We start from the raw sequence: 12,383 nt of genomic DNA on the forward strand, positions 1-12,383 counted from the left end.
CAAAGACTACACATGTTGGGACTCATGGCTCTAGCTGCATATGTAGCAGAGGATGGCCTAGCTGGTTATCAGTGGGAGGAGAGGCCCTTGGTCCTGTGAAGGTTCTATGCCCCAGTGTAGGGGAATGCCAGGGCCAGGAAGCGAGAGAGGGTGGGTTGGTGAGCAGGGCAAGGGGGGAGGGAACAGGTTTTTTTTTTCAGAAGGGAAACTGGGAAAGGAGATATCATTTGAAATATAAATAAAGAAAATACCTAATAAAAATAATTTAAATAAGCAACAAAAAAGAAAATAATCTATTTCATGGGAAAGATTAATTATTTCCAACAATGAGATATGGGGAAACTAGATTAATGACTACATGCAAAGGGTAGTATATAAATAAAAATTAACCAAAAATAGATTATAGACAACAAGGCTAGATTAAAACCTTCTTACTCATGCATCACATAATCTTTTTTTCCTTTCCTGCAACTCTTCTAAGGTCCTAACTATTTCCTTAACTATCTACCCAATACCCACACCTCTCTTTCACTTGCAAACAAAATGCACAAAATCCAAATCAATAAAACAAAATAATACCAAAACAAAACAAATGCACACTCATAAAATGAAGTCCTTTATACATTGACCACTTACCCCTGGCTCAAACACTCAAGAACAGCTAGGAGGTGGCGGGAGGAAGGAATAGGATGGAGAATTGTGTCTGTGCTGACTGTTGAAAGAATGGTGCGATGACAACTCAGGGGAGAAAGGGCAGTTTCTACAGGAACTGTGCTGAAAAGATGCTGTATCCTTTGCTGAAAAGATGCTGTATCCTTTGCTGAAAAGATGCTGTATCCTTTGCTGAAAAGACGCTGTATCCTTTTCAGATTAAACACCTTCTTCATCAACCTATGTCTTTATTCTTCCTAAATCTTGTACCATACCAGAACGTGTGATGCAAACTATGTATGTTGTATTCATCAACTCTTCATCTTTGTGACAAATAAATATATTTTCAATGAATTTATTCTGACTCATGGATTCATAGACCTCAATCCATGGCCATTTGGGTCTTTGTTTTGGCCTATTGTGAAGCAGGGCTTCACGGCAGTGGGAGTATGATGGAGAAGTTTCTGCTCATCATGCCAGCCCAGAACACATAATAGAGGAACACTCCTGTGTTCAACTGGCTTTCTCGCTTTCATTTTACCCCAGGATTTCTAGTCTTCAGTCTTTAGGATGGTGCTGACCATATAGAAATTGGATCCCATGCTCCAGTGAATCCTTCCTGGAAAAACTGTCACCTGTATGGACAGAAGTGTCCCTTAGTGAACTCCTAGGTCAATGTTGCTCAATCTGTGGGTTTCAAATTCTTTAATGGTCAAATAATCCTTTCACAGTGGTCACCTAAGACAGAAATGCCAGATATTTACATTATGATACACTATATACAAAATTAACATTATAAAGTAGCAACAAAGATAATGTTACGCTTAGAAGTCATCACAACATGAAGAACAAATGCTTTAAAGAACTGCAGTATTAGGATGGCTGAGAACACTGTCCTAGGTAATTCTGGATTCAGTGATGCTGATAGTAAAGTGTAACATCTGTAAAACACTGGCCTTAGCCTGTTATGTCTGTTGATCTCTTTGACACTATTTGAGTCACCTTCAAGTCCTGTTTTGAGTCATTTCTTCTAGTATTGGTCTCATGACTATGATTTATGCTATAAAGCAACTGATATTCACCCAAACAAAAATATACAAATGGTCAGAAACACATAAACATGCATACATCTCATATATATATATATACATTATTTGGGAATTCTCATCACGAGCCATGCCTTATGTTGTGTTAACATTACCTACAACAGACAACACAATATAGCAATGGCCATCCAGGAAAAGTCAGGTCACACAAAACACACCAGACACTAGTGTCTAAGAGAGAAATCTGAGTAAGCAAACTCCTGCTGTGTCATTGTGTCTAGAAAAGGGCTATTGTGCCAGTGTCTGGCTCTAATGTCACTTCTCTGTATTTGGATCAGGGGAAGTTCTGTAAGCATCCGTGGTTGTCCAGATCAACCTCCTATTTTTCTACAATAGATATCCTTCCTTCAAGCTTGGATATAAACTACGCTTCAAGGAATGTTGTGAAATAACAATAGGAAAGATATAAAGAATCAAAACTGGGTCCACAGTTCTGGGTTCTGCCTTTCCTCTTGGGGCATCTGGACACCACTGTTACACTGACTCTGAGAGGACTTGGCAAAGTCAGAAACTGATGGAGTCCACTTTTCCTTCCAGAGCATCAGATGGTGACTGCACGCCAGGCCAAGGGAGGTGAAGCATAGTCCAGGACAAACAGGATCCCAGTCAAGCTGGGACAAGTGCTATGGGGGGCAGGTAGAGTAGAAGGCCTTCTCTGAGGATCTTAGTGTTACAGCTCTTTTAGGCAAAGGCCTTCTTCAGAGATCTTCAATGAAACAGGTCTCTGAGATGATTCTAACTTGAGCATATACCTTTATACACATCTCTTTATTCAGGGTGTGCCAAGAGTTCTATAGTTTTGAAGAAGGGGATGAGAATATCCAGGGTGGGCAAAGGTCATTGGCTGAAGACTAAGGCTGCATTGATGCCTCATTAGCATGGGGAAGAATTCTAGGTCCTGGGCTATGTGACTGACTACCTATGACCATTTGGTTGTGGGTCACAGAGTTACATGCTCCGAGGCAGGCACGGAAAAAGGAAAGAAGTTAGTCTCACTCCTGCCAGCCTTATAATTTGGTGACACAAAAAAATGTTAAATAATATTTTATCTTTAATATTTTTGAGATTATGCTTGGATTATAACCTTTATACCCTGCCTTTTTCCTTGAAAACCTTCTATATAACCCTCTGTCACTCTTCTCCAAATCCATGGCTGCTTTTTCTATTCTATTAGTTATTGCATGCATATAAGTATACATAAATTTATACATATTCCTAAATACAAATTCTTCTATTTGTATAATGCTACTTGTATAGAGAGTCTCAGGGCTGAATAAATATTTTAAATGTTTAAAATTGTAGCAAACAGAATGGAAGTGATGAAAGAACATTAATTCATAACAATATATAGAAGTCTTGAGTGTAGGGAGAGGAGGAGAGAGGTAGACAGTACAAGATATTTAGAATAAATGCATTGTTTGTATGTCTTGGTCAGATGAAGCAACCTCAGTAGAAAAGAGAGTAGTCCATTTGTATCATGGTGAGACCTTCAATACACGACATGGTAACACCAATGCATGCGCAGGGTTGGTGACAGGAGTCTGTAGAGCAGGAATAGTTCCTACCCAGGTAGTACCCACAGTATGTGACTCCCCTGACCATTGTCCTCCACACAAGTCTGCAGGGAGCTTGGGTCATTAAGTCACGAGTCTTCATTAATTGATCCTAAGAGCTTTCTCCTTGAGTCTCTATCCCAGGAGGCACCAGGACAAGCACCTGCCCCTGGTCTCAGAATTGACAGGTATTTCTGAAGGTCAGTAACCTCTATACAAAGGAAGACAGAGCTTCAGAGGGACAAGACCTGTTGCTTACAAAAAAAAAAAAAATAGTCTATGCTCAGAGCAGTGTACACCTTTGTTGGAGTCGTCTGTCACCTGAATTCACTGTGACAGAAAAAAGTGAGTTAAATCCTAAATTCCATTATGTGTCTTTTTTGGTGAATAGTGGATCTCCAAAACAGAAGACCCACTATAAAAGTGACATTAATCCTAGTGTTTGGATATCACCATTAAAGGACAACAACTTATCTTCTCAATGAGTCCTGAGTTTGATGAAGAGTTCAGATTAGAGGCCAGAAAACAGAATATTATAGAAAGATTGGTTATCCTGCTCCATTGTATAAACAGCAGAATTTCTAGTATCTAATCACAATCAGAGGGTGTAGTCATGCTTGTTATTTTTGTCTTATGTCCATAACTGGATCTATTCATTTATCACCAACAGTGCTCATACTAATTTTGAAATGCAGCCAACAGATATAAATGAATCTAAGATATTTACAGATGAATGGATAGGATTGAATGTTCTGTGGTATCCACAGAGAAGATTTCTTTATCCTGTTTTCCAGAGTCCACTGTTCAGACACAGAAAATTACCTGCAGCTTCCATGGAGTTAAAAACACCAGCAAAGCCTTAAAGGTGTTAGCCTTGTCCTGTTTGCTGCAGGTCAGGGCTGGCATGACTGGGAGTCAGACCTAGCTGTCTAATATTAAGTTGTCAACAAAAATGGCCAAACAAAAAGGGGGCTGTGATAACAGGACTGGAGGTGTAGGTGCTTCCTCTACCTTTTTGGTTTCTTTGCTTGTTTGTTTGTTTGTTGTTTGTTTGTTTGTTTTGGGGGGGTTTGCCCTGACCATGGTATCTGCAGACATTCCAGTTCGTGACCATGGTGAGGATCCTCAGCAGCTTTGCTCCTCTTTGAGGCTCAGCTTCTGAAGGTTTTCAAGTCAGCTTTGCTGAGATCTGGCTTACATGTAACCATGAGATGATGTCGTGAATTGGCTCCCACAAACTTCCCACCTGGAAACTAGATTCTCCCATGCCCTCTTAGACACAAATGGTCACACAAACAATGAAAGCTAAGTTCCAAAAAGACCAGGATGAAATTGTAGAAAGAGAGCTTGGGTAGGCACAGTCCATCTCTCTGCTTCACAGTGTGTATGGTTGAGCATTAGGGAAACTTATTGATTTATTGTATGGGCTATGTGACTGACTACCTATTTATTTTTCCCTCTGTGTAACAGAATCACAACTGACTGAGATAATATTTTCTGCTAGACATTTGCTTGCTAAACATAGTGCATACAAAAAGACTAATTATTGATTCACAGTTTTACAGAAATGTCATTCTCTCCCATGTTGTCAATGCAAGTTATCCCACAGATAATCTGTGTATTTGGTGGTTGCTTGCTCCAGTATATGGCATGCCATAGGTGGCTAGTCCTAGAAAAATGGCATTCATTGTCCACCAAAATGATCCCCCACCAACATCTTCTCTCTGTTGTTTATTTTCTATGATAGTGCAGGTACTGTGACTCCTCTGTGATACTCTGCAGGGAATGCCTGGTTTAATCCAAATAAGAAGCTGTGCCTGGTACCACTTGACGAGGTACACAAGGTGATGTTAGCACTGTTCCTGTGGAAATGACAAAAAAAATCTGTGGGGAGCTGAGACTGAAAATCCAGTGTCTAATCTAGCTTTTGCCCATCAGAGATTCATGGTCCTGATTTTCTAATCTCCTCCCTACTGTTAGTTCTACAAGAAAACCACCACCCCCTTCTAGTTTGCTAGACAGTATCAGTATTCACTTGGGAATCCCAGAAATGGGCACCTGTATGATTTCACTCTTTGTTCCAGTTTTAGAAGCTTTGGGGTTCATGAATAAGAGCTCTAATGGTGTCTCTGTCTCCTTGAACAAGTGCTGCATATTCATCAGTATATATATATATACATATGTATATATATATATACATATATATATCACATAACTATATATATATATATATATATATATATATATATATATATCACATAACTATAGGCTCTAAGAGGTTGTCTCCTCACTGTCAATGCCAAGGCCATAAACAAGCCTTTAATCCTTTGCATGTTTATCAGGCTTCAGACATTGATTGCAATTGTTCTGTTCTTCCTCTAGGTGTTCTCAGGGGACTAGAACATGGTATTTTTTCAATGTGCTTGACACAAATACAATCAGAAATTTTTGGCACACATGCTGTGGAATCATTGGTGTTTTCTTGTGTTCATTTCAGACCTGTGTGGTGCTGCCCACACATTCACATGACATCTCTAGCTGTTGTCAAGTGAACATACAAGTGTGCATGTTGCCATTGGATTACTTCTGTGGCAAAAGCATTGTGTTCCACTCTTCAAAAGACATAACTCCATCCAACCTCTTCTGGAACAATCCTACTCCGCAGAGGTCACACTCTCTCCCCTTTTACATTGGGATCTCATCTCTTCACCTTAAGACACCTGTCTCCTGTTAGACTTAATATAAATTCCATTTGCTCTAACACACTTAAACCATTTTGAAGGTAGATAAAAAGCCAAGGCTTTGATTAAATTAAAATTTAAAAGGTGAAAATAATATTTCTTTATACTTTCAAGGTATAGTTAAGGAAGTGGCTTGAATTCTTTTTTGACCATTTGATGTGCTTTACAGAACACAGAATACTTCCTTCCATGTAGCCCAGTTCAATGGAGATGTGGGACATTTTCATAATCCTAGAAGTCCTCTACAGCCTCTTGTTCAGGTCACAATAATTAAGAGGCAGCACCATATGCATTTTCTGCTACAGGTCAGGTCTTTAAGTGCAGTTCCCTCTACACAAAATCATATAAGTTCATTGTAAACAATTATTTTCTCATCTTAAACTTTGGGCACTATCCATATTGTTGTCTGTTTAAGTCTGGTTTTTCTGTGATATGTTTTTATGAATTGGCATATGAATAAAGCTACCAGAGTGATGTTGATCAATGTTGTTATTTGTAACAGAGCATCACTATATGTGTTAATGGGACATGGGTTGATATTTCAATATGGTTATGCATATTCTAAGTAAGTGTTTATGTTTCTGTGACTTAATCATCTTTGTCTTCTCTAGGTGTGATCTCCTTTCTTCTTCTTGACTGTAAATACATAAGAGATGATTGTGGAGCGTTGTCACTCCACCATGCACATCCCTAGAATTTATTTTTCTGTCTAAATGGACTTGGTTGCCATTGTTGTATCTTGCTTAACACTTTCTCATCTTTAACATTTATTATCTTATTAATCATTATTCTACTAAGAGAGTTTTCTGGTTTCCACATGTGAGAGATAAATGTGACATCTGTCTTTCTGCACCTGGCTCATTTTTCTTCATATAGTCTTTTCCATTCCTATCCATTGTACTGTACATAAAAGGGTATCATGCTTTTTATGGTTGAATAACATTCCATTGTGCACCTTTATTATCTTTCCTTCATCCTCTCATTTCAAGATGTATGCCTAGGGTTATTCTGTTTATTTGCTAATATGACCTATTCTTCACAAGGGTGTATTGGTGTTGCTCTGGCATACTGATTTTTTTTTAATGTTTTTATTGGTTATTTTGTTTATTTACATTTCAAATGTTATCACTCTAAATGATTTCCTCTCCAAAAACCCCCATCCCACCCCCTCCCTGTGCTTCCACAAGGGTGCTCCCCTACCCACCCCCTCTCTCCCACCCCACCACCCTAGCATTCCTATACACTGGGGCATCAAGCCTTCACAGGACCAAGGACCTACACTCCCTTCGATTCCAGACAAGACCATCCTCTGCTACATATGCAGCTGAAGCCATGGGTCCCTCCATGTGTATTCTTTGGTTGGTTGTTTAGTCCCTGGGAGCTCTGGTAGGGTCTTGTTGGTTGATGTTGTTGTTCTTCCTATGGGGTTGCAAACTCCTTCAGCTCCTTCAATCCTTCCCCTAACTCCTCCATAGGGGTCCCCGTGCTCAGTCTCATAGTTGGCTGCAAGCATCCCCATTTGTATCAGTAAAGCTCTGGCCAAGCCTCTCAGGAGACATCTATATCAGGTTCCTATCAGCAAGCACTTTTGGCATCAGCAATAGTGACTGGGTTTAGTGGCTGCATATGGGATGAATCCCAGGTGGGGTAGTCTCTGGATAGCCTTTCATTCAGTCTCTGTTCTACTCTTTGTCCCTTTATTTCCTTTAGATAGGAGAAATTCTAGATTAAAATTTTAAGAAGAGTGAGTGGCCCCAACCCTCAACCGGGGCCATGCTTAACATTTGGATATGATCTCTAGAGATTCTCTCTCCCCTTATTTCCTGGATATATTTTCTGCCTTTTGAAAGTGTCTTATCATGTAGCTCTGGCTAATCTGAACCCTTTTTGTGTAGATGATTTGGACTTTCAACAGCCTTTTTCTCCCAAGAGCTGAGATAAAAGGTGCATTACCAACATGCACACCATTTTGAAATGATGTGATTTTTAAAATATTTTTATAAATTCTTTAAGAAGTTCATACAATATATTTTGAAGAGGTTCATTTTCCATCCTCAACTCCTCCCAGATGCACTTCCACCACCCTACTCACTCAACTTTTTTTATCTTCTCCTTTAAAATACACCAATCTCTGTGGGTCACCTACCCATTTTAATTTACATCTCAAACACTGTCCCCACTCACAGTCCTCCCCGCACAGAGTCCCTCCTGCCAGCCCTCCTCCCCTTCTCCTCTGAGAGGGTCCAGCCCACCCTGGGTATCCCTTCACACCTTGGCACATGAAGACTCTACAAGGTCAGGTGCATCCTCTACCACTGTGGCCAGGCAGGCAACCCTAGGTGCTGGCAGCCTTAGTCCAGCCCATGTATGATACTCTCTGGTTGGGGCTCACTCTCTGAGATCCACCAAATGTCCAGGTTAGTTGACTCTGTTGGTCTTCCTGTGGATATCCTATCCACTTCTGGGTCTTCAATCCTTCCCCCGCTCCAACTCTTTCATAAGAGTCCCCAACCTCTGTCCAATGTTTGGTTCTGGGTATATTCATCTGTTTCACTCAGCTGCTGGGGAGTACCTCTCAGAAGACATTTATGCTAGCTAGGCTCCTGTCTATGAGCATAAGAGAGTATCATTAATAGTGTCAATGGGATAGATCTCAAGTTGGGCCAGTTATTGGTTGGCCATTCCTTCAGTTTCTGCTCCATCGTTGTCCCTGCATTGCTTTTAGACAGGATAAATTTTGAAATTGAAAGTTTTGTGAGTGGGTTAAAGTCCTAATCCCTCCATTGTGGGTCACACCTGGCTACAGGAGGTTAGCCATCTACTCTTAAGTATAGAGTCTACTTTGGAATGTGGTCTATAAAGGGAGATCATATCGGTAAACAAAATTGACTCTGCTTTTGCCACCAAATGATGACAGCTCCTCAGCTAAGGTTGGAACTATGGGCCTACCTCTTCCTTGTGCTGAGATTTTATGTCTTTCACAGATCTTTTGTATGCTGTAAAATCTCTGTGAGTTCATATGTACATCTGTCTCATGATTTCCAGACATCCTTTGTTTGGTGTCATCTGCCACCTCTGGCTCTTATAATCTTATTTCCTTCACATCGTCCATGAAGACCCCTAAGTTTTGAGGAAAGTGTTGTGATCTAAACCTCCCATTTACATCTGAGAACTCTGATGTTCCTTTTTCTGTGTACATTGGCCAATTATAGGTCTTTGTGTTAATTGTCCTCTGCTGCAAGAAGAAGGTTCTCTGATGCAAGTTAAAGGATGGGCTGATCTATGAGTATGGCATTAAATTATGAGGAGTCTTTTTAACGCTACGTACATTTAGTAGAAAAACAGTAGTAAGTTTTCTTCTGAGGGCTATGATACATCTAGTCACAGGTTCTTGGCCTTGTAAACAGCACCACATATGGGTTCCAGCTAGTGAGGTGGGCCTTAAATTCAGAAAAGAAAGAATGAGAGAAAGAAAGGGAGAGAGAGAGAGAGAGGAGAAAAATAGTTGGTTATTACATAATATTTGTGCACTACTGCATGAGTGGCCACATATTACCAAGGAAGTTGTTATTATAGCTCACAGGATTGATTTTCCAAAACGTTTTTAGTGTTGCTTATCTCTCCACATATACCCTACTCTACCCTTCCTCCAACCTTCCATCTCCCTTCATCATTCTTAGATAATGCTCTCCTTTCCATACCTGAAGCATTGTATGTCATCTCCTATTCTTCCTCCCATGCTGACTTTGGGATGATTGGGCTGAGTTTTGAAAAACATTCTCTTGGGTGACAGATTTAAAGTGGATTAGAGTCACGACAGTCCCAAGTAAAGGAGAAGCCACAGATAACAAGTAAAATTCAGGAAATGCATGGCTACTTGGCCATGGGGATGTCGTTATCAGGATGTCATTATCAAGTTGAGAATACCCATAGAGTAACCTCTCCAGATATCAGAAGAGGCAATGTGCCTCAGAAGCTAGGAACCGGGTGTGAAGCAGTGTACAAGGGTCATCTCAGTGTGTCCATCTACAATTGCTCTCATGTGGAGAAGGCCAGCTGTGGAGGTAAGGGGTACAGCTGTGTTGCCAAGCACTGTTTAGTGGTGACAGAGAAGTAAAGCACAGGCAGATCTGAGTGAGAGACGCTTCCACTCATTGAACTTAAACTCTTTCCACATGTCCAAGAAGATGAGGGAGGAGCAGATGTTCCTCTTGATTCAAATCTACATGGAGAAAGTAAATAAAATATATGTGGTTTTCCGATGGTGTGGTGCAAACAAACAAAAAGGCAAGAGGGTTCCATAAAGGAAATAAATTCACTCCTTCCCTTTCTGACAGCAGACAGTTTGAATCAAGACTTTAAAGTGGTAAACGGTGATATTTTCTCAGACCCTGACAGACACTGCAGTGGAACCCATACTCCTTGATGATGTTGAGTCTCAACCAGACAGAAGTGACAGAGTTTGTTCTGCAAGGGTTCTCAGAGCACCCTGGTCTAAGACTGTTCCTAACAGGCTGCTTCCTGTCCCTCTACACAGTGGCTCTAATGGGCAACATTGTGATCATTGCTTTGGTCACCTCCAGCACTGGGCTCCACAGTCCCATGTACTTTTTCCTGTGCAACCTGGCCACCATGGACATTGTGTGCACCTCTTCTGTGATTCCCAAGGCCCTGATTGGCCTACTGTCTGAGAAAAACACTATCTCCTTCAAAGGGTGCATGGCCCAGCTCTTCTTCCTTGTGTGGTCAGCATCCTCTGAGCTGCTGCTGCTCACAGTCATGGCCTATGACCGCTATGTAGCCATCTGCTTTCCCCTGCACTACAGCTCTAGGATGAGCCCACAGCTGTGTGGGACTCTGGCCATGGGTGTATGGTCCATCTGTGCTCTGAATGCATCTGTGCACACTGGTCTGATGACACGGCTGTCATTCTGTGGCCCCAAGGTCATCACCCACTTCTTCTGTGAGATCCCCCCACTCCTCCTGCTCTCCTGTAGTCCCACATATGTGAATAGTGTTATGACACTTGTGGCAGATGCCTTTTATGGAGGCATCAACTTTGTGCTAACCCTGTTATCCTATGGCTACATCATTGCCAGCATCCTGCGCATGCGTTCTGCTGAGGGCAAGAGGAAGGCTTTTTCTACATGCTCATCCCACCTCATCGTGGTCTCTGTGTACTACTCATCTGTGTTCTGTGCCTACGTCAGTCCTGCTTCCAGCTACAGCCCAGAAAGAAGTAAAGTTTCTTCAGTGCTGTACTCAGTCCTCAGCCCAACCCTCAACCCCCTCATCTATACACTGAGGAACAAGGATGTCAAGCTTGCCCTGGGCAGATTCTTGCCCTCTTTCTCACATTAAGTGGAGATGTGTAGAATATTCCCCTGGACTGGGTTGTTCCTAAACATGCTTTCCTAAGAGCAGCTTCATGAAGCAAAGTGTACCTATCACTGCTTCAGAAAACCTTTCTCTGGTGTACATACTGGACAATTCCACTTACTGTAACTTCCAAAACAACAGAATTCTTAGAGGCAATGTAAACAAACATTCGCATCTTATTTCCTGATAAATACAAACCATTTCAAAAATAATTAAAGTTTATCTAAATAGAGATTCCACGTTCCTGGATTGAAAGATCTCAGTGAGTAACAATGGTGATTCTCACAGAATAAATCTCTTTTATCCTGTGCCTCCCTGTAACCATCTCAGGGCCTTGTTTTAGAACTAGGACTTAGAATGTAAACTTCATGAGGAAGGGTGAGGGGGCAGCATGGCCACAGTGTCTCAGAAAGGACAAAGTTGACTGGCTTGGCTTCTCCCTTCATTTTACAGCTTCCTACTGAGCCATGGAAGTCAAAGTTTAAGTTTCAAAAATGAAGTCACATATGTCACACAGCATACTTATGAAAATGATGACAATCGAACTCATGAGAAAGATTAATTATTTCCAACAAAAAGCTTGGGGAAAACTAGATGAATGTCTGCACACAAAGGGTAAAGTGGAAGTCACACCATCAATAAGAAGTATATGCATAGACGAAAATGCTGGGCCTGAAACTTCTTTCATTCAACCTATTTTAATCATATTCTTTCCCCTCCCATAATTCCCAGATCCTACCTACCTACTTACCTACCTAGTCAATACCCTTCTCTTCTTTATCAAACAAAACACAAAAACACAAAACAAATCCAAGCCAGTAATAAAAAGGGGGGAGTTCATTTTGCATTAATTACTCCTGACTAAACTTCTTAAAACACTCCAAGAGCGCCGGGCGGTGGTGGCGCACGCCTTTAATCCTAGCACTTGGGAGGCAGAGGCAGGCGGATTTCCG

The 12,383-nt window shown here is 41.1% G+C and overlaps 1 protein-coding gene across 1 annotated transcript; it reads left to right on the plus strand.

Moving 5' to 3' along the window:
• The first annotated feature begins 10,393 nt into the window (after nt 1-10,393).
• On the plus strand, nt 10,394-11,482 carry LOC116100959 (olfactory receptor 13A1-like). The gene has a single exon (XM_031384658.1). The coding sequence runs from the start codon at nt 10,477-10,479 to the stop codon at nt 11,410-11,412; it is 936 nt and encodes a 311-aa protein (XP_031240518.1). The 5' UTR covers nt 10,394-10,476; the 3' UTR covers nt 11,413-11,482.
• The last annotated feature ends 901 nt before the right edge of the window (nt 11,483-12,383 follow it).

This window comes from Mastomys coucha, unplaced genomic scaffold (assembly GCF_008632895.1).
Source record: "Mastomys coucha isolate ucsf_1 unplaced genomic scaffold, UCSF_Mcou_1 pScaffold21, whole genome shotgun sequence".
NCBI classification, from domain to species: Eukaryota; Metazoa; Chordata; class Mammalia; order Rodentia; family Muridae; genus Mastomys; species Mastomys coucha.

Bases quoted from the DNA above. Each gene is read 5' to 3' on its own strand.
- LOC116100959 (XM_031384658.1), top strand. From the start codon at position 10,477: ATGATGTTGAGTCTCAACCAGACAGAAGTGACAGAGTTTGTTCTGCAA.